We start from the raw sequence: 26,308 nt of genomic DNA on the forward strand, positions 1-26,308 counted from the left end.
TTCCTCTGGCACCAGTTCTCCAGATTCCTAATCTCCTTCAGGTAGGGAGGGAAGAATCTGCATCATAAGAGCACTTCTCTCACCTTCAGGCCAGATGTTCTGTTCCTAAACACCTCCTTTAATATGCTCTTCATCTGTGTTGTATCAATAAATTAGCTGGGCCTGCACAAATGTTGTGGTCTTTCCCCCCCAAAAAAAGAAAAACGTTGCTCCAAGGAATCATACAGTGAATACAAATGAACTCGACTCAGTACACTCTGTGCGAGTGAGCGGTGTATAACTTGCAAGTTAAAACAAACAAACAAAAAAACCCCAGTTTTTTTCCAGGAACTCATTACAGAAGCAGCGAGGCAATGCGTAATGTTGTTTTGACTGAATTGTAGTTATCAGTAGGCCACCGTGATGAAGCTCAATTAGAGCAGCATGCTATGAGCTAAGCAGAGGTAATCACTGGGCGGAGGGCAAACTAACGTGGAGGAATGGATATTCACTCCAAACAGAAAAGGCAAGGGATTCACAATAGGACCTGGAGTCGTGGAGAGCAGCTAATGAGCCTACATGATTCACGCTTGGCCTCCCCCACAGAGAGCCTTGTCCTGGGCAGAGTGGAGGCGCGCAAGAGGTGCACTGCTTGCTCCAGCACATTCCAGGATGCAGCCTGTTAGAGCCGGGAGGGTACAGTGGATAAAAGTTTCTCTTGTATAAGGATTCTGTGTCTTTGTATAGTTTAGAATCAGTCAGGAGACCCAGAGAGTTACTTGTGCCTGCATGAGTAAACAGTAACTTTCCCACTTAGGCATTTTCTGATGAGGAGTAATACGGTCCATGAGACTGAATGATCAAATGTGGCTATTCACAGTGGATGTATTTTAAATGCAAGAGCATTGCTTTTTGTGACAAACAGTGCATATTTAAGTGGACATAATGTATGTGAAAACACTTTTTATAGAGTTTAAGTGTAGGGCTTAATTACGTGATGATGTTTGCGTGCCCATGGAGATTCACCTGCATGTACCTGGGCTTCTTCATTCAGATAACAGCAAGCAGTCCTGGTGAAGGTGAAAACTGATTGAAATGGAGCAAATATCAAATTGTTGACATGATTAAAGAAAAGAAAAAAGAAAAAACACACATTTGTCTATTTGGCAAACCTATGTCGTGTATATATATGTTTTTTTCTGTGAATAGCTTCAGTGTAACGTTTCTTTCCGTTTCTTTATTGTTTCCCTGTATTGTTTCTTTCCTCATTTAACTTCTGAAGCGCTTTTAATGCGCTTTACAAGTTCTGTGTATGTTTGTTTAATCACAAGAGTTGCAAGCTGTATCAGCGCTGCAACGCTGCAATCTGTAGATATGTATGTGTGTGGGTAAAGGAGCGGTCTGTCAAATATCTGTAGTAGTTATTAAAATAGCTACTAAATATCCAAGCCAGACTTTTAAACCCATGGAAGATGTGATTGGCTGTTTGCTGGTCACGTGCTGAAGTGCAGTCAGTCGCTGTGCCGTGCCTCGAGCCAGCACTGAGTGGAGCCTGTCTGCCAACAGCTTCAACAGCGGCTCTACCAGGACCATACTACACTCACTGACAATTAAAGGAGGCCCTTTTTCTTCTTATTTTCGAGGACTGTTCTTCACCATGGGTGACAAAAAGAGCCCTACCAGGTAATGCGACCGCTCGCTGTCGATTTCGACTTGTTTTGCGCGTTTTGAGCTCGATATTTGGATGCGTTTCTCTCACACAGGGATCGTTTCTCCCTTTTTCAGTTGGTATGCCACAGCTAGCTAGAATAGTGCAGTCACTATGGCGGCTACTCGCTGCTTTACAGCCCAGTCAGTTAACAGACAAAGGGAATTTTTTCCGAGGATACGCCTGGCATTCCCTGAAACGCTCTTGCGTCTCGACGAAGCCTTTTGCAGGGTCAATGTCGAAATGGGCATTATTTGATATTGGTTTTGTTAGCCGACATGCTAAGCTTCGATGCCGAAATTTTTAGCAGTGCTTGCCTGCCCGCTAGCCTAGCTGGCGATTCAATCGGACGTTGTGGATAGTCGCTCGCTCCGCCGCTGTGGAGATTTATGAACCAAGGAGCTCTAACTGCCGGGACTCGAACCCAATATTAATGACAACACCACCATGCCCCGGGCTTTGCTGAGGAGCTCGTTTATTACACAACGCGCTCTGTTTGTCACAATCCCCTTTCTTGTTTATTCGTGAATTATATCTGTGGTATTTCAGAAACTAACTTGACCTTAACATTTGTGTCGTTTGTAAGGCCAAAAAGACAAGCCAAACAAACCGCTGATGACGGCTACTGGGACTGTAGCGTCTGTACCTTCAGGAACACCGCCGAGGCTTTCAAATGCAGCATCTGCGATGTGAGGAAGGGCACATCCACAAGGTAACGTAGCTCTCGTTCTCCCTCGCTCTCCCACTCGTCTGAGCGTCTCGTCTCCCCCTCCTCCCCCCCTTGCCTTGCCTTGCCTGGCTGCAGCAGCATTGCATCGCAATTTATGGGAATGACAACTTTGATCGACAGCCTATTTGTCCGTGAGTGAATGAGGACTTGTTGATGGACAGTCTTTGCAAACACATCCCGCTGCTGTCTGGATTAGCTGTAGTTTCTCGTCTTATGCGTGCTAAACATTGTATTTCGCGTTTTTTTTTTTAATGCATCAGTCTAGGTAGGCTGCGTGCTTCACTAGCCAAAGGGGGTGGGGTGGGGAAGAGGGACCGTCCTTGATGATAGCTGTACAGCTACGATGCATCCACAACATCGAAGGAGCTGTATTTTGTTTTTTTTCCCTTGTTAACCCCCCATCGAGTCAAACAAGGTGAATGTGTCTGCGCGCCTTTCACCTACCTGTAGGATTGCAGATTGTCATTTAACACTCATACAGTCGGATTTATTGAGCCTGAGACTGATGGGAAGTTTATTTTTGTGGTTATGATTGGCGTTTGGATGCAAACTAAACATGAATTTTTGGCATTTCAAAAGTCTTAACAGACTTTTTTTTACTGCCTGTGCCAAGTAGTTTAAGGCACTCTGATTTCAAAGCATGGCCTTGTGTCTTGAAAATCATATTTGTCAGTCTAAAACATGTAAATTATTAACCAGAAGTCAAACTTGTTTTATTTCTCCTTAATCTGCTCTCAGATATTGCTCTAGATGAATGTCAACATTTATAGTAACGGGTTTGTGTGACTGTTCCAGACATTTCCCCTAAGTTTAACTCAGAATAAAATCTGTGATGTCAGCAGAAGGCATTGTTTTATGGGAAACTGAGATGAAATCATTGTGTAACTTGAATTTCTTGACGGGATTCCCTTTCGTTTTTGTGTATACTCACGCCTACTCTTTCTGTTCTGGGGAATGTTTTTGGTGATAAGTTGCGTGTGCCGTGACCTGTGTTTGTGTGCTAATGTCACCAGTCGCATGGTGGTAATGGAGAGACAGATGAGTCATTTGTGGGTTTGTTGACAAGTTCCCTCGCATTCTAACCTTTACAGCTGTGGTTTACCATAAGCGGCTTGTCTGACACTCCTGGCACATATGGGGAGAAAACACTAGACTGGTTTGCTGAGAATCCAAAAGATTGAGCCCGATCTTAATTGTAAGTCTCCCCTCCCCCCTGATCTTTTTTTTCCCAGCAGCGTGTAGTTTAAGACCACAGCTGATGATGTAGGCTGAGCACGCTGTATGAAAGCAGGAAGCGGAGACGAGTGTGTCATAGCCTTCCTGTTCCATCCCCATTTACCAAGATTTGGCAACAGTCCAGTTTTCTCTATTTGGTAAAGCGCATGACATCATCGGTGTGGTTGTCACACATTCCTGTTTGATCTGAATAGTTAACCTTTGATTAATGCAGCTGTGTAGTTGTGGGGCTGCCTCTTATTCTAATGAGTACTAATTAGCCATCTTTTTCTTCACTGTTTGATGTATTCCGGCAAAGCTCGGGACGAAGCAAAATGCTCTCAGCTAAATGATTTACACTTAAGGCTGTGTGTGGATGTTTGTCTTGCTGCTTTTATCTGGGGCTCTACTTTGGATGTGTGTTTATGCATGAGGACACACGTGTTTGCTAATTAGAGCTCCTCGCTGCTGAAGTTTGATTTGGATCGCCGGTTTGTGTTTGCTACAAGATGAGCGAAGCTGGGTATTGATTTATTCAGTCAGTGTGACATGATTGTGTTTTAAAGCAAGTTTGAAAAAGCTTGTTCTGCGCAGGGTGATTGTGCATAAGCTGGTTCTTTTCACTCCTTCCACGATATAGAGTTCCTTTTCTGTGTCCTGGCCATCAACATCTGGTCAGTCACAAAACTCTCTGTTATTGAATATGTTTGGGTACAACAGGTAGTAACCAGCTAACAAAGTATCTATTTCCTAGTTACGTATTGAGTCTGGGGGGTCTGGGAATCCAGTATCAGAAAAATTCATTCTGTTGAATTTGATGCATCCTATCCTCACAGTGTGCACGAAGCCAGACACCAGAGGGCTGTACTACAAAGCAGTATCGATGTTGGGAGTTTTCAGTGTCATGCACGTGTTTCTCCTTTTGCCTGCTTAGATCACCATAGCAACTTATGCTGAGCATGCAACCTGGTCCAATGCAGGTTATATTCAGAGTTTCAGTGTAAAATTCAGAGATAATATATGTGTTTACGTAGATTTTTAATTTGCTGCCAAGTCCATTTTACACTGCAGGAATTACAGCTCATAAAACACAGATTAGAAATTAATCAGTTTGTTTATAGGCTATTTATCAGCAGGATTTATAAATCACTTTAAATTATTTAGCTACGATCTGGCAAAAAAAAAAAAACCTTAGTGATTTCTACATCTCTTAACATTCAGCTATAAGACCGTGTTAGAGCTGAATGCACTGATGTTTAAATGTGTCAGTTTGAAAGTGTCAGAGCTCTAATGTGCAGCTGTCAAATCACAAATTAAAATCCAGCACTGACAGTGCACTGAGTGAAGATATAAATATATTTACGTATTAATATTTTTTTCTGCTCTGTTGCCTTCTTTCCTTACTTGCAGTACCAGTGTTGGCTTGGCTTTTTCCATTTTTTTTGGGGGGGGGGGTGTAGGCTATTCATTATAAATCTGTTCAATACGCATAGTTGATCCATTTTGTGTTACTTCTGTGGACGAGTAAATGACGCATAAGACAGCCCCATTAATGTGAGCACCCACAGACAGTGAAGAAGAGTGCCTGGGTTAACAAAGTTATTAGTCACTGTTGTGATACATGTTATTGCACATGTGGTTTTACGGTTTCGTTGAACCGGCTAATACAAAAAATCCTGGCCGTGTCAATCATGTTTCGTTATACACCCCTCTGGTGTTGATGGGAGACACACAAGTGACATGGGTCTTGCAGATTTGGAGATGGTGACCTGAATCACACTTTGTCCCCTGACAGCGAAAGGAAACGTAGTTAGCTGTGAGATATTCACCTGTGATTCATGCTAATGGAGACAAAAATGTGCATTAACAAGAGCAAGACTGTGGCATCAGCATGCAGGGAGAGGCCCCGTCTTCCCCAGTCGAGTACTCGAACCTGTTGACCCAGTTCAGCTCAGTGTTGAAACATGATACCCAAGTAGGCTAAATGTACCCTCTGCCACTCTTGACTCTTAAACAAAAAGCACCCCTGCTTTTGCACCTGACCTTCTGCTAATCTACAAGTCCAAACAGCCCGGGTGTTCAGCCTCTGCATTCAGTGCCCGCTCCTTTGGTAATTGGAGTAGGTCTTGCATTAGCATCCCTTGTGGTGGCCGCTATCATATTTAAATGTTTCTGGCATCTGAACCTGATCACTGTGTGAATGTGACACTGTGTTGCTGTGCATCAGTTTGCTTTGTGGTTGTGTTTGGTATGAACCTCTGGCAGCCCCGGGGCCTAGAGAGAAACCATTAGGAGCCCTCTAAAGTTGATTGATGGTGGAGATCACAGGAAGTCTTGAGGTACCTCAGTCTCTGACTGCTGCGCTGTTATCTCCACTCTGTAGTCAACCATTTCAAGCAGCTTTCATCTCTGCTTTGTATAAAACAGGATAAATGGGTGTCTCTGACACGTAAGCAAAATGCAGTACTGCGTTTTGGTTTAAAAAAGCTTAAATGCAAATGTGCAGCTTATTTGATGCGTAGACTCAAGCAAGGCGGCAGAACCTGAACCTTTAAAAGTAGTTTTCAAAGGTCTTACAAGTTAATTCTCAAACTCTAATGAATCATTTTAAAAGAAAATATTCAACTTGGGCTAAGTCTAGTTAAAACGCAGCGACTGCAGATGGACAAGTTAAAGCATGAAAGTAAAGAAAGTATAGCACTGTAATTAAAAATTTCATCCTTTGTGATGCGTTCCAAGTAAAACATATCTTTGAGTCTAGTAGCCAGGTATTTAGCCTAAAATGTAAACTCTTTTGAACACTCCTGTTTTCTTTTAATTTGATTTAGCTAAAAATATGACACACCCCCACACACACATTTACAAGTGAGGCTCTAAGTGAAAACAAGCTAATTCTCTCCAGTCAGCTGCATTTCATGTTACCTCGTCTTGTGTCTTATGACTGTTGCAAACATGCTGCATTTAAGTCAAATGTTCTCAGTTATTGTCCTCAAGGAGATTCAGAGTGGCTGGAATATAAATGATATCTAGCTCTAAAATCTTAATATAGGGTTAAAAAATGAGGAAAGTCCATCAGTGTTTGTATATGTATATGTTATACACACATAGTATAATTATGTCAGTGCGTTTGCATGTGTCTCTGTGTGTGTTTTGTCTGTCTTATGCTATGACGAAATGGTTATTATAAAGCGTGGATTTTCGCACTGTCACATTAAGGCAGATTGTCTGGAATAATGGAATTACATAAGAGGGCGCTCAATTTATATCCGCACTCCCTCGCACAAGCCCCCACTGCAGCCCCCACTCAGAGGAAACTGCTTTTGCTTATCCAGCATTATCAGCATCTGCACCAAAGCCCTGAGCATGAGCGGGTAGCCCTAATCTTTACATGTTAATTGCCGGATTTAAAAGTTCTTAATTACTTCATGGGATTTGGCAGTGTGAGTGATTAAATACAATAGCCAATTTGGCAATCTGACAAAACGGAGAAATGTTGAGAGAGCTGTTGAATCCAGGGGCTCCTCCCATTCAGGAAAAAGACGAGGCACGCAAATGACTGTGACAGTGAGGGAGCGAGGAGTCCTCTGAAAATACAGGAATGAAAGCATGTGAGGACAAAGAGAGGGGGAGTTGTTAAGTGTAAGTAAGGAGAAGGAGAGGACAGGAGAGAAATGGACCAGTAAAGGGACAGAAGGGGAGCGTTATGTCTGGACATTTATGTGTGTGTATTAAGAGAGAGGGGGTTTGGCTGTAAGGGGGATGTGCTCACTGAGCCAAGAGTCTCCGGGGGATAAAGTAGAGTGAAGCGCATCATTTCCCAGGGAGGGAAAGACTGGACAGCCTATTCCATTTCCACTAGCACCACTATTCATCCATGGGAAGAGAACAGCAAAATTTTACGAGTTTGAGAGCGAATTAGGAATCGACTGCCTTACTAGTGGTTTGATCTTGTTGATTGTTTGGTCTTGCCAAGCCACGGGTTATAGTGCATAATAAATCCTGCAGAAAGAGTCCTGGCTGCCGTGCTTGGCAGAACCTTTGCCCTCTTGATGTCGGGTTTCCCTCACATCTTGTTTTTGTTTGCTTGATAACTGTTGTTCCCTTTGTAGAACACAAGGAGAACACAAGCCTGCTGTGAAGGTGTTGTGTCCCCTTTGGCAGCGCAGTGATTTTTTTTTTCCTCAGGAAATTCCAAACCAGGCTGTGTTTTCTCTAAAGTGAATGGGTAAGAATATGATAGGACAGCAGTAATGATACAGTGATCCAGTTGACGGGTAACAGTCGTGGCAAAGCAACAGAAGAGAGGTGAGGTGAGGAAGAGACGTAGTTAAAGGCTGCAGGATTTATAGAGGATGGGAGGGGGATAATGGACGAGGAGAAAGTGACGAGGAAGTGGGGAAAAGAGCAAAGAGAGAATGATTGAGAGGTGGTGGAGAGGAAAACAAATGAGTGATACAGGGTAATGTGACAGTGCTGCTGATGGAGGAAGCTCATATGTGCTCAGTGCTTTTGCAATGTCTTGCTGTCAGTCTGCTTGATGCCTCGCTGTTCATAGCCTGAAAGGTCAGTCATGGAAAGGCTAGTTAAAGTGAAGATAAAGCATTATTTGCACATATTAGACTTCTGTGCTTTAAATTTGTCCATTATATTATCTTTTAAAACACACATAAAGGTATACAGACTCTCTTTGGGCTGTTGGGAGAAGCAGAAATGCCATGCCCACAGCAGTCAGCATGGTGCAAAACACTTGTTGGAGAAAAGTTGAGACATCTTGGAGTGATTTCAGTGAATTCTTCTCAGAATGTCATTTCTTGTTGTTCTATTGTTGTATGAGGATGAAGGTGTCAGTGCTTTCAAGAAACCCAATGTCTATATAGAACACCTAATAAAATTTGATAGAAACACAGTGGCAAATCCACAGAGGACCATGAGTAGATTATTTTTTTAATTCATAGAAACTAGGGGGGTAATGTCTGTGGTTCTGAAACTGAGACCAGACCCACAATAAAAGCATTCTTTGTTTCACTGTGTGTACACATATATATGTGTGTATATACACAGAAAACAGCAAATCTTCAGGTATTTATAGCAAAAGAAAATACAGGACACTTTTAAAGTTTTCAGTAAGGTGAGAAATCTGATTTTAATTTAAGCTATAGATTAAATTTAAAAGAAACTAGAAAAAAAACGCTGATCTGTTGCTCTGATTTTCCAAGTAACAGATTTTCTTCTTCTGCAAAGCTCTTTTGATTTTTTCCTTGTTATAAATCAAGTGCATGCCTTTCCTTCACAGAGGTGTACTTTGCCCCCTACTTAAAAGCCTAAACGTACTCTATTTACAGCTTGAGTCAGGCTGACTGAAAGTTAACAAGATGAGTCTAGAGGAAGTAAAACTCTCAGGGTTTTGTAGCTGAACCCGAGGAAGGATTTGTAGCTGCCTGCAGCTGTCTTTGTGTCTGGATCGCTCAGGGTCTCTCATGCAGTCCAGTTTAAGCGGTGCGCAGCAGTTGGCTGCCGGCTCATCTCTTTCTCTTGCCCCATGGCTACAGTGCAGGTCTCCTGAGGAACACAAGCCTTTTGTAGCCTGGGATTCTCATCATTCCTGTCTTTACCCTCAAGACTCCCCATAACAGAAGCAGATTGGGTGGGATAGGCAGTTGCCCTTAGGAGATGCTCTTTACTGTCAAAAAGACCTGCTAATCCAGGACTAAAGCTCTCTGCAACCATAATCCATTCATTTACTTTTCATTTTAATTATATTTAGAGAATTGTTTAAACATCAGTAACTGCCTGAATTTTAAGTTTATGAAAAATTGTGCTATATCATACCATTTATGTTTTTTTGCCAAAAACAGGCAGCCTTATTCTTAATGCATGTCTAATTGGGCCTTTGTGCTAATTTATCTCCTAGTTGTGAATCAGAGGCTTTTAAAATTTAGATTAATGGGTTGTGTAGAATTTGTTTGCAAAGTCTGTATGTTCCAGCTTAACTATCAATAATTAACATTTCATATCTACTGCTCTTCGTGTAATTTCAGATTGTAGCTGCAGGCTGTAAAATATCATTGCGCTAGCTAAATAATGTTGGGCAGTTCTTTGTGTGTTCATGTTATTAACAGTTATCACAGTGTTCTGCAGGAACGTTTTATTCCTCCCTTTTTATTGTCTTCTCTGTGTTTATTTTTCTAATATAATCAAACAAAACTAGTTATGCTTTATGTGCCAACACAAAGTGTGAAATTTAAAAGTAGTTGAACTGAAAAGTAGTTTTAAGTAAACTGAATAAAAACAGGTATTCACTGTATTCAGTCATGTTCAAATCTGAACACTTGCTTGTGTACACACACACAAGCTAGAGTCAAGTCAAAGCTGACTGAAAAACAAGTGGGTTGTTGAATCAGAGTTCCTTGTGATTGTTTGCAGCCTGTAGTTTAACTGACATGATATGGCATTATATGGTAGCTACCACTGGGGAAAAATACTATTTCTGGCTGCTTGCTTTTTCTTAAGATGTTTGTGGTAGAGACAAGAAGTGAAGAAGTGATTCGAACATTAAGCCCTCAAAATCCTGAGTGGAAGGAGCAGATGAAGGGCTGAATGCTTAATGCTTCTGGTGGGCAGTGAGAATGATTTGAGAAGTGCTATAGCCCCAGGCTCTTCTTGAGGTGCTTCGGCCTCTGCAGCACACTCACTTACACACATTACTTTACCCATGGATGGCTGGAGGTGACAGCACTGCTCCAGTCTCTTCAGGTGCAAAATTTCATCACTGGGAGCCTAAGCTCTGCACTTCAGTGGAATTTGTATATGTAATTTCTCAATTTAAATTCACATTAAATAAGGTACGTACTGTATTTGGGTCAGTTAAGGCCAGTGTTTCTCACACATTCTTTACCATGGTGGGCTATGAAGCTATATTAAAAGGAATCAAATTATATTCAGTGTCCCACTTTCACATATTTATGCAAGAGTGTCGTGAGCCGAAGGCATTATTTTTCAGGTTGCTGATCATTCTTGTCAATGCAATATCTCAGAAACGCCTTGAGAGAGGTGTTCTTGGCACCAAGGTTCACTTGTACTCGCAGGCAGGGAGGTGCCGCCCACTTCCAGTTTCTGCTGATAAATGATACTGTCATGTTTTTGATAAATCTGTAAGGTCAAAAGTCACGTTCTTTGTGAAACTTCACTGGAATAGCCTTCCAGGGATGCGTGATCCAACAGTTGGATTTACTACAGCAACTAAGGAAAACTACATATTTTGCAATTGGTGACAGATCTTGTGATTATTTAGACTGAAAATGCCATTTTTAGTGATTGCATAGATTTTCTGATCAGTGTTTAGTCAGCTGCCTCTTCAGTCGGTCTCCGTCTGGTTACTGAAAACGTCACTGCTTCAGAACCTCTGAAAGATTTGCTGTGAGTTGCAGTTCCCGTCTTAACCTGTAGCAGGTTGGGTTCTGGTTCATGTGGTACCATGCAGTGCTCAATGGGGGCAGCTGTGCGGAACAAGAACACTATAAAGCATGAGGTGACTTTAATAAGTGCTAAGCAGTGAACGTCTTTGGGTTTTGTTCTGACATCTGAAGCTGTCGCCCTGTACTTTTACTTATTTATTACACATTTTTGTAAATGTTTTTTTTTTTTCTTTTTTGCCTGAAGGAATTATTTGCTAGTTAAAGTAAATTCTTTCCAGCCAAACAAAGTGACAGTTCATTAAAATAAAAAAAATCTTGCTGATAGATTTTATGTTTGAATTTGCTTTAACTTTCCTTAAATATAATGGTGGGATGTGCTATAGATGAATAACATGCAATCCACAGGAATTATGACTTTTTTTCACCTTATCACCTTAGACATGAAGATACCACTTTACGCATCATTTCAGAGAAAATCTTATTAGCAGTTAGACCAAACAGTTTAGTAGGCAGGTCCCATGAGCTGCTTGTCATAGAAAGTCTAGAGAGACTGACGAGCATTAAACAACAGACTGAGAAACTGTGCAGACAAATCACCATCTTATAGTAACCACATTCATGGCAGCACTGTCACCTCTTGGCCTGTGCTTACTCTAGTCAGGGGTGGCAAACACTGAGTCTACAGAAAGATCCAAGCATAAAGGAACTGCTGAGAAATATGTGTGCATGTAGAGCATCAGTAGGGCTATAATTTCCAGGTCTTGGGGTTGATTACTTGGCAGTATGCTGTCATAAGCTGTTATTAGTCAGACAGTTGTCCTTCTCATTTTCACAAGAATAAAATGGATGGAGCCTTGCAGGATGATTGTGTTACTTTTCATTTTGGGAGGAGCACAAGATTATTTTTTTTCCTGTCAGTGTGGCTGCATTTTGTTAAAAGGGGTTGTCTAAAAAAAATAAATAAACTAATGAATAAAACTTTGCAAGCAATTTGCATGCTACAGTCATATCATCAGAAACCTGTATACTAACTCATCTACTTTGAGTGTGAACATCCTGTAATTTGCATATTTGAATATGCTTTGGCTGCAGCAGCTATCCTCAAACCATACTAGTTCGAAGCCTCCTCTCCCATCAAAACGTGAAGGTGATGTCACAGGATGATTATTGGAATTTGTTGCTCAGGACATGAAGCCTGTTGGTTATTACTCTGTGGTTATAGTGCTGGGATAACCAGTTGATGTAGTTTTTATTTTTATAAAAGCACATAAAGATGTGCATTCGACATCTTGTTAGTTCTGGGTCTATTATCATTTATGTATAAAATAACTAGAATAATATGATTTAACGTGTAGCAAATATCAGCCTCTTAATTGTGTTTGTGAATCATTTAGAATAATGAGGTTAACAGAGTGGGACAATCGATTACTTAAAAATAAGGTGTGATTTCCATTGATCGAGATGTTAAAAGCCCGTGACATTCTCAGATGCAGGATCTGAAACATGTGCTCCAGGCTGAGGCTCTCTAGTCTTTCAGCTGTGAGTGGAGAAACTCAGGTTGGCCATGAATGTATGCAGGATTCAAGTTGCAGAACAACTTTGTAGATCACTGAAGAAATGAAGCCCCCATTGTTGCTGCGCTGATATCTGAATGAGGGAGTGGGTGACGTTTAATAGCCTGGCTCTTTAGCGGGCTGGCCTTGGCCAAAGAACTCTGTTGTCTCTTAGTTGTCTCACTCTCTCTCTCCTCTTCGCTCAGCTGTCTGCCGCTGCTTTCACTCAGTTTGGCAGGAAATAATTGCTTGTCCTCCACAGCACTTCAAATAAAAGAGCTGTGTTAATGAGGGCTTTCCTCCTTCTCTCTCTCACTCTCTGTGTCCGTCTGTATATCGCACTCTCCATCGCTCATTCCCTCTCTTCATTAGTCTCTCTCTGTGAAGTGCTCAGGCTCATTGTTTTTAGTTTCTGTAGAAAGAGTTGCCTCTGAAATAGCAGCCTCAGCTTTTGCTCCTGGCTGGCAAGTATCGGCTGCTTCTGACCAGTGAGAGCACCAGCTGAGCAGAGGTGTGTCTGCCTCTGTGACAGTTCAGGCTGAGTGGAGCAGTCTAACTATGGGTGTCAGTCTGACTGAATTAGGAGCTTTTAAGCATGATGATAGTTATTTCAGGGCATCCCGTAGAGGGAGGCTCCCCATTCCTCCCTCCCCCCCGGTCTGTGGAATTTGGAGGCAAGCATGGGAGGAGCTGTCAATCACAGCCTATTGTTGTGTGAAGGGGAGGTAATATGCTGTAAGCCCTCACAGTGGGAAATGATTCAACAGCAGGCTTTACACACTTGACACCTACGCACACACACACACACACACACACACACACACACACACACACACACACACACACACACACACACACACACACACACTTTACCAGGAATATATTGGCAGCAGTGGGAGGTTGGAGCAATTTCTGCAATTGGACCCTGGGGTTTACTTTTGGTCCTACTCCCAGTATCCATTTTCCTTTGTGCTATATAGATGCTTCTTATTTGATTTGGATATTCACTTGTAAAAGTAATTTTAGCGGTGTTGTAGTTTAATTAGTACACTCCCATGTTCAACAATGTGGAATAATTCAGTAATGAACCGTAATGGTTTTTAAGCAGGAGACTTTTTCAGGGCCTCTATTATTTCATGAAATCCAGTAGCACACACCGTAGTGTCATGCAGAGCGGCGTGTTAATGAGCCACAGAGCAGCAGTGTGCAAAGTCACGATGTATGGTCAGTGAATAAATAATGGGGTAAAGAGAGCAGTGGCTCTGTCATGCCAGCAACAGCTCATGGCTGACTTACAGCTGGCACTGAATCACCGGCTAACCAGCAGGACGGCTTCTGCTGCCACCAGTGCTGTCGACACAAATCTCAAGCTCTGACCAGGGCATCAATTCTGCAATGGGCTTATCAGTCACTCACTCATTCACCACCTCCTTGACTCACAGCACTGGCTGCCACAAAGAATGATATCTGGCCCTGTTGGATCCTGTCTGTTTACTCGTGGCGGTGGGTTAAAGAAGTAGATTTAAAACCTTCAATACGTTCTCATATTTTGTTAGCTGTGCATATTTCCAGCATGATGATGATACTGAATGAGGTCCAGAGATCTGTTGAATTCCCATAGAGAGAACCATCGAGACAGGACAAGGAAAATCCTATGTCAGGAATTCATGTTAATGTCATCGAACATTACGCTTTATCTCCTTGGAGATGTGACACACAACATCCAGTCCATTACTGTAGTTACTAAATTCATCACTTTGTATTTAAAAGCTTTGCTGAGTTTAGTTTGGCTTTTCCAATTAGGACCTCTCATACTCAGCACAGGAAGTAATTACTCCAAATTAAAGTGGAATTGGGATCTCTTTGATGGGAATAGGATAGGGTTGGCAATTATAAAGATGAGATTTCTCCCAGCTTTAATTTTCACCCACAGAACACTCCCAAAACGAGGCCACACACAGGGGCAGCAGGTAGGAGGGGAAAGAAAACGGGCTCCAGAGAACCACAGCAGCTAATGGATCCTGGATCAACAGCCCAGGGCTCATCAGCATTCAGCACAGCTGCTGTATTGATTGAAATGTAGTGCAAGCATTACAACATGATGCTCTATTATACCCCAATTGATTGTCTTCTGATCAGCTGCGGGTCCCCACCCTCTCCTTCTCACTCTGTAATAGTTCACAGCAGGAGGAGAATAAACGAGCTTGATGGAGCAGTTGAGGATTGGGAGCGAATCAGCAGAAAAAAAAGAGAAAAGATGGACACAGCTCTGAGTTTATAAGCAGCGGGCCACTAAAAGGTTGGGAGACTTGGAGAGCGGAGATTCAATTGTGAAAGATGTGCGAGGATTTAAGTGCAGAAACAAGAGTAACAGGAGTGGCAATATGATGTTGCTAAATTGAAACACTGAGCCCTGCCACTTAAGCTGCTGTCTGAAAACCACTCTCTACTGCAAGCCACTTAAAACAGTCTGACACACTACAGCTTCATTTTCCAGCAGTAACCCTTGTTTGTCTGGACTGATACTTGGACCAGCAGAGTTTCTACAACTTTCAAGCCTCACTCCGTGACCACAGGTTTACTAAAGCAGTCAGAGGTCAAGGGATGAGGGCTGCCTTCTGCTCTGCTGGAGTATTGTTGCAAAAAAAGAAGAAAGAAAGAAAGAAAGAAACTTCCTGCCAAGATTAGAAATGGTTTTGGAAAGGTTGGGTATACACATCTAACTAGTAGAACTTGTTCCTGTTGAAAGGGCCCCTGAGCAGCCATTAAGCTGTGCCCGGCTGTTTGTTTGCACGCTAAGCTTTTCGAGTGCATGTTTGTGTGTGTGTGATCGTACTTGTGGTTTACTCCTCACCACGCTTGCCCAGTGCTGGCTTGTGATTATCCATGTTGCTGGCTGCGGTTTGGTCTCTGCTGAGTCTCTGGAAGACTACAGGCATCTTTCCCTCTCCCCCGAGTGCCCCCCCCCCCCCCTCCCCCAGATGCTGTCAGCTGATGTTCATCATGCAGCAGGTGTGTGTTTTGGCTCAGTCCCTCCGACTTTGGGTTACCTCACAACTTCCCTATTCAGCAGTTCTGTGGCGTGAGACCACAGAAAAGATGTTTTCAGGAACAAATTGTTTTATGTGAACCTCCCTCTCTGGTTAATTAGAAGTTGCTTGTGACATTTATCTTCCTTGCGTTTATTGTCTCTGCTGAATAAGAATGCTCAGTCAGATTGCGGTTTGTGATTATTTGTGTTTTCAAATGAGTTATAAAAAAAGGGCTCTGTGGTTGCTGGTGAGCTCACTGAGAGGGAGCAGCAATACCACGTCCAGCTGAATCTCAATCTGTGACAAATTGGGCCAACCCTACAGTAATCAGATTAGAGGACCTAAGTGACGTGCTGCAAATGTCCCACCTTGTGATCCTGTGCATTCATTTTATTATGACCGTGAGCTAATGAGATTAGTCCTAAAATAGAGCTGCTCCGCCAGGAAGCGGCTGCACAAACCTGCCTGTGCAGCAGCTGGGAGCAACAAGCCTTCCCCCCCGCTGACCTCCACGTTCAGTCGCTTCTCTTCGTCAGCTGTAGCATGACCACGTTGGTCTGTGGCCAAAGTCAGTTCACAGCTCTACTACAAGGCTAATCCATGTTTGTGCCTTGGATCTCCTCCACAGGAAACCCCGGATCAACTCCCAGCTGGTTGCCCAGCAGGTGGCTCAGCAATACCCGATGCCTCCCCCACCCAAGAAGGAGCGGAGAGAGAGGAGCGAGCGCATAGACAAGGAGCGCCCGGAGGGTGAAGGAGAGCGAGCCAACGGAGAAGGACGCCCACAGGTCGAACGTCCAGAGAGAGTGAGGCCAGAGGGAGACACTCCTGAGAAGGAAAAGAGCGACAAGGAGCAGCCAATCAAAGACAAACCCGACAGAGAGAAGGAGATCAGCCCAGCTCTGACGAAGAAGCCCAGCAGCAAAAAGACCAGGTCAGCGTACGAATCACAGCGCATGTTTCTGCATGCCTGCAGTGGTGCTGATATCAATCCTCACTTGTGTGCGTTTGTTTTCCTCCAGACCCAAATCTGACAGCCATCAGAGTTCACCCAGTGACAAACACAGCATACAGTCTGGCAAATCAGCAACCAAGACCAACAAGAACTCTCACATTTCCAGGTGCGTAGCCCACTCCCCTGCTCTGCATGTGTTTCACAGAGCACGTGGTTTAACTTGTATGACTATGCAGTAGTTCTGGTCAGAGAAACTCATCTAGCACAAGGTTAGTGGGAAAGCTCAGCTGATTCACAAATGATCTTTTACACTAAACGCCCACTCTTACTTTTGATGCACTTGTTCTGACTGTGCATGTGTCACCCGATGAATTGAGCAATTTAGTGTAACCACCCCCACAGTGCTGGAAGCCTCCCATTGTTGTTGCTGAGATGCACATGTTGTAGTTGGCAATTGTGACTACTAATATTTAGTTTTTCTCCTTCTCTTCTCCTCAGGCCCAAACTGAAGAACATTGACCGGAGTACTGCCCAGCAGTTGGCTATCACCGTAGGGAACGTCACGGTGATCATAACAGACTTTAAGGAGAAGACCCGCTCCTCCTCCACATCTTCATCCACCGTCACATCCAGCGCGGGCTCCGAACAGCAGCACCAGAGCTCCGGTTCCGAGAGCATGGACAAGGGCTCGTCACGCGCCTCCACCCCAAAAGGGGATCTCTCTGTGGGGCATGACGAATCGTTCTGAGGTCCCGCTGCCATCCTCCACCACCTATGACCCACCCTTGCACCGCTCCCCCCTTTCCCCATGTTTCTGGACACTATGGATCCCACAGGGGGAGGGATTTCACCTTTTCCCATCGCCGACCCGCCTTCATTCCACGATCTCCCCTGGATGCTAAGAGGAACAGTGAGGTGCCATCTTTTACGGAAAACAAGCGCCCCCCGCTTGGCGAATATCCCTCGTGGTTACACCTGTGGCACAGGCGAGGAGAGGTGGCCTACACGGAATAACACCCTCATTCCTTCCCCTCAGCCCCCTCCCCAGTAGCATCCAGACACTTGTATGTATTGTTTTATATTTGTACGTGGATGTGAGGCCAAGTCAACTTTTTTTTGTTTGTTTGTTTTGTTTTGTTTTTGTAAAGAAGAATTCTCCGCTGGGCACAATAACCACCACTTTTTTTAATAACTTTAAAACTATTATTACCTTTATTTATTACCTGTTGCACCTGTATACTTTGATATTCTCCTTTTTATGTTGAAGCTTTGCTGTGTAGCTCTGCAGATCGATCGTTCCTTCAGTGTTTTTACTACAGTCTGAAAACAATAGGACAACACACACACACGTCAGATACAACACACATATACACTCACACACATACACACACTGGTGCTAGATACACTGTGAAGCGGTTTTGCAGATCTGGGATTGCCCATTCGCTCAATGTGACAAAGTGCTGATGAATCAAATTCTCATTCACTTTTCTCAACAACACTGTCTCGCTGAACACTGTCGGGACCTCCAGGTCCGTCTACTTTTTCTGTACAGGTCATTGTGCATCAGAAGAAGGTCACCTAAAGTTCAGACACCTGACTTTTTCAACTAGATTGTCTATGATTTAGTATGCTATAGCAGATCTCTTATACAGTATCTTATGTCTTTAACTGTACAGTGTAGGCTGTTGTGTAAAACACTAAAAGCTGTCAATATTTTTCTGCATTTGGTACTTAAATATTGAGTTTTCTGGCTGCAGACAGAGCTGTCCTCTCAGCTGGTGAGGAGCCAGAGCATTTTCTGTTGTGACTGAATGATGGTTAAAAGCAGTTCCACTTGGTAAAACCATATCGAGCTGTAAAAATAGACCTGTTGTGTCAAGCTGTTGTGAGTCGATTTTATTTTATTTTTCCTCCTCCACCTTCTTTCTTTTCTTTTTTTGTGGTCCTGAAGTCCACCCAGAAAACAGAGTGCAGAGACGAGAACAATTTACAAAGACTGACAATTCAATTGACTTGTTTTTATTTGTATTAATTTAAGACTCCTGTCATTGAAGGCAAAACAATATTGCAGTAGTTAAATAGAAGACAATTGTTCTTTCAATTTTAATGCAGCAAGGCTTATTTAAGGGTTTTAATTCACGTTCACCTTAGCTGATACTAGACCAACATAATTTCCTTTTAACTGTATGAAATTGTATAAAGAATAAATGTGTATATGATATCTTAGTTTTATTTATTGAAGGACCAAAGGAATTTCATAATGACATGATACATAGACAGATGAATAACAATTTGAAATGCAATTATCTAATGTGTGAGATGAATAACAGTTTAAATAAAGACTAATATAATCCATGTAAATGGTGTTCTTATTGTCCACTCATCTTTGTGCGTGGCTAAATTGGGGCAGAGGTCATCATGCTGTGAGCGGAGTCGAGGGAAAACCACAGCTCCACACGCAGTGGTGGATGTTGCCTCGTCGTGCACACAGTGAGAAGCAGTGTGGGCGTGGGAAGAGCTCTGGGTCTTAAGACTTTGGCCTTAGCGAGCCCCTCTTCGCTCTGCTGGACTACCATTGTACATGCAGCTCCCCTAACGGAGGCCCCAGCTCACAAACTGAGCCGCTCCCAGAGCAACTAAAAGCCAGGTTACGAGAGGTAACCGTCCCCTCCTTTACCCCCCCTCCACCCCAAAACTAAAAAACCCTCCTAGGAAGTGAGGGGCAGGATTTGATCTGTGTACACTCAAACGCTTTCCAGAGTCACACGTAGGGATGATAATCATGTGTGTTGTCAGTCCAGGAGATGTGTTTATTTTTTTCTGCTTCTGAGCGATGGTTAATATGTAATTATGTACTTTATTGCATTCAAATATGGAATCAGTGTTCAAAGTGAGGAAAAGCAATGTGAATAGAACTTTAAAAAAAAAAGTGGGACTGCTGGTCAGAGGGGAAATGTTTTGTCCAATTTTTACAGAGAATGAAACCCTGCTTTGTAATGCAATCGGTTAGAAATGGGCCTAAAAAGCCATCTTTTCACCTGCCTTATCTGCAACCACATTCACTTTGACTGAGTACTCCCAACAGAAAGGATTCATGGTTAAATTATTGACAAATGGGCCATTTGCTGAGTATATGAATTATTGCTTGTATATAGAATTTTAAAAAGGTGCAAAAGCAAACACTATGAATACTGGCATTGGAGCTGAAGTCTTTTTTTTTGTTTGTTTCCTGTTTCCTTCCCGCGCAAGCAGTTCTGTTCTTGTGTGCGACCAGTAACCTTAATTTACTGTGTAAAGATGGTTACATTTTTTAGCTTTGTTTGTCAGACCCAAATATAGAATGCTTGTTTACTGACTGTATAAGCTTAACCGTGAATTCCACTTACGTGTATTATACAAACTCATTTCTTCCTATAACGATGTCTTGTACAATGCTTTTAAAGTTATTGCTCTGTTTAAAAGAAAAATTAAAAAAAAAAAAAGTAGGGAGAGAACAATAATCCATTCTTTGTTTAATCCAGTTTTAGTTTTTTTTTTCTTCTTTTCTTTCTTTCTTTTCTTTTTTTTTAAACTTATAGCTGATGTGTCATTGTTTTCCCTTGTGAAATGGTCACATTATGTTCCTGGTGTGGAAATGTACTCAGCATTTTCAGCAGATCACAGCTCCTTGTCTAGCTTATAATGTTGAACTAATACATGTTTCTGGCATGTGCACGACTTTGCGCTTATAGGCTAACCCGATCATTTTCCTCTGCTTCAAATAGAAATGTCTATTTATGAATTTTGCTTGTAGTTTTTCACAAATAAAATTGTTAAAGTTATCTATTTTCTGGCTGTTCTGTGTCCTTTGTATAGTGTTCGGGGTTACAAAGCATTGTAGTCACGTTGCAGTGCTTATGTTACAGCAAATGCACGACATTGCTTTTCCTTAAGTCAGTAATCAGATTTCATTACATTACTTACTGATCTAGTGATTATTCAGTTTTTTTACTTACTGGACATTAAAAAAAAAACCCTTTCATGCACGTTTGAGCAAACGTCAGCAGATCTTAGTTTGTTCACGTGACGGGAACAAATCACTCTACAAACTCTGAAGAGTGGCAATATCGAGTTGATTGGAATTTCTTGAGAAAGGACAAAAAAAAAATGTTGGCTCTTTGAACACATTTTTAAATGTGAGAAAAGCCTAAAAGTCATTAACCATACCAAACTTAAACATTGGCCAGTCTGCCATTAAAGATCATCGTTTTCAGTGCTGGTGCTATCTTTAGATGTGCCTGTGGAAAGCCAGCGTCTTCCTTGTTAACTTGTTCCTCTGCACTGTGTCGCCTCCGTTGCCTCAGAATCCTCCAGCTTCCTTTTATCTTCAAGAAGCAGACAAAGTTGCAGGGAGGCAAATCTGGCAAGTCCAGCAGGAGGAGAGCGAACGTAGCAGTGGTGTGGCCAAGAAACTCCAATGCACTCACACACTGCCTCAATGACGCGCACCCCATGTTCTTCCTTAAATGCTTCAGGACATTACAGCAGAAATCTGCTTGATAGTCTTGGCCTGAGGGATGATTTCATACAACACATACACGCAAATATTCTCCTGGTCTCCATCCTCACGTGATGGTGCTGCCTTCTGGCTTGGAAACTGAAAACTGCTCATGCGTAACTGGAGACCAGCGCTTCCATGAACTCCACATGAAACTCGAGTGGGTTTTAAGCACACACCTTATATTCCCTCTCTGTACAAGTTTGCAGTTTGTGGTGGTAAAACGGTTCTTCCAGGAAAAGACCTAAAAATAGCAGCGGTGCTGGAATTCGTCTGGACGTGCCCATGAAGGTGACCCTGACTGTGAGACCGGGCCGATATATTTCAGTCTAGGTTCTTGATTTTTATGAAGATGATCCTAAAACGTTTTGATCGCACCTACTGCTTTGTCAAAAACATCAAATGATGTGATATTTGAAAAATAAAATACACCCTTGGCTTCAGAAGCTTGTAACTCTGCCCCAGTTCACAGCAGTAACTTGTAGGTGCCTCCCTACCAGTTGCGATATGTCTGACGATTTTCAAGCATGCACCGCTGTTTTCACTTCAAATCTGTTTTTTTTCTCAGTTTCTTTTCTGTGTTTTCTTTTTTAAGCGCACCTCTCATGTGGTTGAACTCTGTAAAAATATCTTTGTGACTGTAGATGAATCACCACCAAGATCAGCTGTAGGAGTTATCTGCAGATGCTCTAATGAGATTCTGGGATTGTTGCAGACTTCTTTTTATAGTCTGCGATTGGGCTAAATTTGTTGCGGCAACCAACCAGTCCTGAAAACGGTCACGCTTGTGAAATCTTGACCTCTAGTAGTTCCTTAAAGTTATTTATTTCAAAATATTCTGAGATCTTATAAAATCTCATGGGCATTTGCAGCCTTTTCTGAGGGCCTTAGAGAGCTCTTTGGATCTTGGCATGATCAGTATCTGCAGTGGATGTGAGAAGAATCCCGCTGAGTGTGAATATGAGCAAACCTGCTGGGCATGAAAACATCTCTGGCTGTGTACTAAAAACATGTGCCGATCAGCTAGCTGATGCTATTGCCGGCATCTCACCTGCTTCCAGGCAGTCACCATTATCCCTATACCTGGAAAGTCTGCAGTGTCTTGTCTAAATGAATACTGCACTGTGGCAATCACCTCAATTCGGATGAGTTGTTTTGACTGGCATCCCAGCCAGCCTGGACCCTCATCGCTTTGCATTTATAAACAATCGATCCGCAGAGGATCCAACTCCCGCTGCCCTCAAATCTATAGTCCCGCGCTTTGAAAATAACACCTATTTCTGAATACAGTGATTTGAGCCCAACATTCAATAGAATCTCCCTGAAGAAACTAATTGGCAAACTGAGTGCCACACTTCCTGGTGTGACAGTTGGCAGTCACACCTCCCCCACTGTGGTGCTCAAAACTGGAGCTCCCCAGTGTTGTGTGCTCAGTCCCCTCCTGTTCATGCTGCACACCAATCACCGCATCCACAGACATAGCGAGAACATCACAGTGATTTTTGCAACTGGATTGCAAACAGCGGTGAGAGCTCCCGGGAAAGAACAGTCTTGCTGAGGAAAACTTGCTGCTAAACGTGGAGAAAAGATAAGGAGCTGGTGGCTGATTTTGAGCAGGTGTACAACAAATTCCAAGCAGTCAGTATGACACAGAACATCTCATGGTTGTCACACTTCTTCGTAACGGCACAGCCACATGGCATTTCCACTTGATTGATCTAAACAGCCAAAAAGTCTTTCAAAAACAGCGTAGACATTTGTGCAGCTGTCTCGGGATCTCCTGGGAGCGTTACTATCAGTTATAGCCTACAGAACAATTTCAGGATCTGGCAACAGGGGACTATGGGCATCCAGCCTGGTCATCTTCTCTAAGCACCGTTTTTTAAGGCCTAACCTTAAACAGAGACTTTAGAAACTAACTCCAACCTGACAGCTTATCCTAACCACTAACCACAGGATCTCAACGCCTAATCTTAACGGTGGACATTTGGAGGACTACACCTGAGCATGTGGGTTCATTTGTTGACCCTCCCAGCATGACCTGTGGGCCTGCCCCAGGACAGTTATTATCCAGTGCTGAGGTTCGACCAGACAAATGCATTTAAACTGAAACGAGGATGAGTTTTAGTTATTTTACTTTACCAGGACAGCTTAGTTTAGACCGAGTTGAAGAGGAACGTTCATGCCTTTATCTCTCATGCAGGCCATGATTGACACGTGCTGGTCTGTGAATTATCTTTGGCCCTCTACTCGAAACCAATATCAGTTGATGAACTGGATTGCAGAGGGTCTTCCTGACAGTCTGTTATTTTTGGAAACTACAGCTCAGTTATGATGCTGCCAAATGTGGGTTTTATGGCAAATGCTACATAGGCCTGATATCACCCTAAATGCCATAACACCCCTGACATCTGGCCTACATTATGTAGATCTGTGGCAGAGTTGAGGCATCCAGACTCTGAGCCAGCGCTGACAGTCATGGCCAGATGTGACCCATAGATAACTGCAGATGTCAGCCTCGTTCGCTGCCAATGTTGCTATCTGGTCTGATTCTAATTTCAGAGGTTTGGAGATGTTATTCGGGGATATTGCTGCTTCTTTTTTCGTGACGTACATCAGCTCTGTTTTATGTATTGAGAATTTGACTACTGTGTATTGTTTGTTTGACTATATCAATATTTATATGTAGACACTGTTCAGAGATGTCAAACAGTTTCTATGGGATGAACTTACCTGCTCACATGACTGCATTGTTTCATTGTTTGGACAGGGATTCCTGCTGACGTGTGGGTACCTGCATGTCGCAAATGCAGGGCAGAGTGTGCTAACAGAATACTGCATAAAGTAATACACACCTTTAAAAAAAAAAAAAAAAACTGCCCTGTGTTTACAGGTGCTTCTTAGTCCATGTCTTTAGTTGCGCTCTCTGCCAGATAATGGGACGTGTATATGGATCAGAGTTGGCTACTATTGATTGAGATGTCGCAGGGAGCGTGTGTTTGTAAGAGAGGAAGCAGCTCCCACTGTGTAGCGACACATGACTTGAGGGAGCCCTCATACTGACAACAGCTTTCAATCTCCATCTCCCTCCAGGGGCAGGTTAGCAGGCGTCTAATGTAGCATTTAAAAGCTCCAGCCCACGACTGCTTTCCTCTGTCACTGCTGGTGATCTGTACAGATAAGAAAGTCAGCTGAAGTGAATAGCTCACGTTTGTTTTAAGGGTAGATTCACTTTGGTGATGAGATTACCCATGAAGGGAACATGGCTCATTCCCTCTGGGTAATGCAGAGCAATGTTTGTCCAAAATCTCTTATTATTTTGTTATTACAATTTTTTGGGTTCCTTAATATTTCTTTGTTTAAAAAAAAAAGTTACATTCAAAAACTTAATTTTCTCTTCATGAAATTTCATTTTTTATTACAATAGTTTGTTTTCATATAATACAAAAAATCTCTAGTGTTTCTACTGCTGTCCTGGGGTCAAATTGAATGTTCTGTTTGAGGGCTTACTGATCTGCATTATGCTGCAGTCACACTGGTGAAAACAATGGTTGGAGACTGCAATATGGAAAAAATGATTGCAACTGTTTCCCGTGAACTTACGATCTCATTGCCTTTGAAATGGTTGCTTCAAAGATGGGGCCCAGGTCTGGAACCATGCAGTCAGTTATCGTCTCCGAACAGTCTTCGGTGTGTGAAGACAGCAGTTAGCCAGAGCCAATCAGCTATCAGCTTACAATTAAATGGGATCACGTTGGCATCTCACATGTAGCGATGTAGTTGCTGAAAAACTGCGATTAACCTGCCACATGACATAAATGCTCTGAAATCGTGATGTTTATGGGAATATAACTAGAACACAACCAGTTGAGCAAAGTGAAGCGTTGCAGATGAGTTGCCCTCGTTAGTGTTGAATGGCTCAGTTTGAGTGCAACATGGTGGCAATCTGTCTGCACTTATAATTCACATGGCAGTTATTTACCGACTCCCTCAGTCTGTGGTTGAAAGTGGTTGTTCAGAGGCTGACGGTTTTGCATGCTCAACCTCGGAGCGATCACTTGGTTGCTACTGCTATTTGCAACAGTTTTGCCTAAAGTGAAAAAATGCAATACAGTCACCAGGCAACCACTGATTTCTTCTGCTCGCTGTCCTGCTATTACTCCAGTGTTATTAGGCAATGTTTAAAATGATTATATAATAAAGTGTTATCTAAGAAATCGTTAAGAACAACATGATGATACTAACACCCTCTCATTCTTTTTTTAAATTTAAATTTTTTACTTTCTTTGTTTTTTAATAATTGGACACCTCATTATAATAGACATGTTTCAGCTGCAGGCAGTTCAAATGAACAATGAAATTAGCAGCTGGTAAGTGTAATGGCACCCACAGACAAATAGAGCCAGTTACTGCATGCAGCAACAAATACCATAAATCATCGAGAGGCATCGTAGAGTAACGTGACATTAGCAGATTTGAGAATCACAGTTTTCATGTGCTCCTGTCCCTTTAATCAAGACCACTTAAATTCTGAATATTATAACCTTTGTATGTAAAATCATCCTCGAGCCCCAGTGCCTAAAGAGAGCTGTTTCTTCCTCACTAGTTTCTATGTTTCCAGTTTGTATGAAAATACTCCATTAGAAAGATTTTCTTAACAGAAAACCTCATTTTTGAAATATGCAGTCTGGACTAACAAGGGTGTTTCTTCTTTTAGGGTTTTTTGGACCTTTTTCCACAGAGCCACAAAAACAACTTCTCTCTTTGATCTTCCCATGAGCTATCATTCATACTGAGCTGTTTTCTCCACCTGTATCTCAGGCATTGTTTATCAGAAATTTGTTTATGCAGTAGTGGCATTTATTACTACACAGAGTGGAGAAGAGCTCAGTTAATGATGGAAGGTCTCCTGGGAGACCATGGCAACATAAATAAGGTGCGTGGTTCAGGATAACCTAATCCAACCGTAACTATAACCCAAAATATAAAAGTACAGAGGGTGTTTAAGGCCAGACTGGAAGCTGGATGCACCAGGAGAAGTAGCTAGATAGCTTTTTATGACCTGATATTTTTTTAGTACCTCCTTCATGACCTGATTTTTTCAGCCTTTTCATGACAGTAAATTTCATGACATAAAATGTGATTAGAGTGTCAGTTCTTCAGCCAAGGCAGGATAGATTTTTG

General features: G+C 42.5%; 1 protein-coding gene across 1 annotated transcript; it reads left to right on the top strand.

Moving 5' to 3' along the window:
- The first annotated feature begins 1,484 nt into the window (after window positions 1-1,484).
- On the top strand, window positions 1,485-20,412 carry rybpb (RING1 and YY1 binding protein b). The gene is made up of 5 exons (XM_085273051.1): window positions 1,485-1,662; window positions 2,274-2,399; window positions 16,261-16,566; window positions 16,655-16,753; window positions 17,086-20,412. The coding sequence occupies exons 1-5, from the start codon at window positions 1,637-1,639 to the stop codon at window positions 17,333-17,335; spliced, it is 807 nt and encodes a 268-aa protein (XP_085129177.1). The 5' UTR covers window positions 1,485-1,636; the 3' UTR covers window positions 17,336-20,412.
- Window positions 20,413-26,308: the final 5,896 nt, after the last annotated feature.

This window comes from Mchenga conophoros, linkage group LG5 (assembly GCF_057382185.1).
Source record: "Mchenga conophoros isolate Kocher_MC1m ecotype Shallow Benthic linkage group LG5, M_conophoros_male_GT1.1, whole genome shotgun sequence".
NCBI lineage: Eukaryota > Metazoa > Chordata > Actinopteri > Cichliformes > Cichlidae > Mchenga > Mchenga conophoros.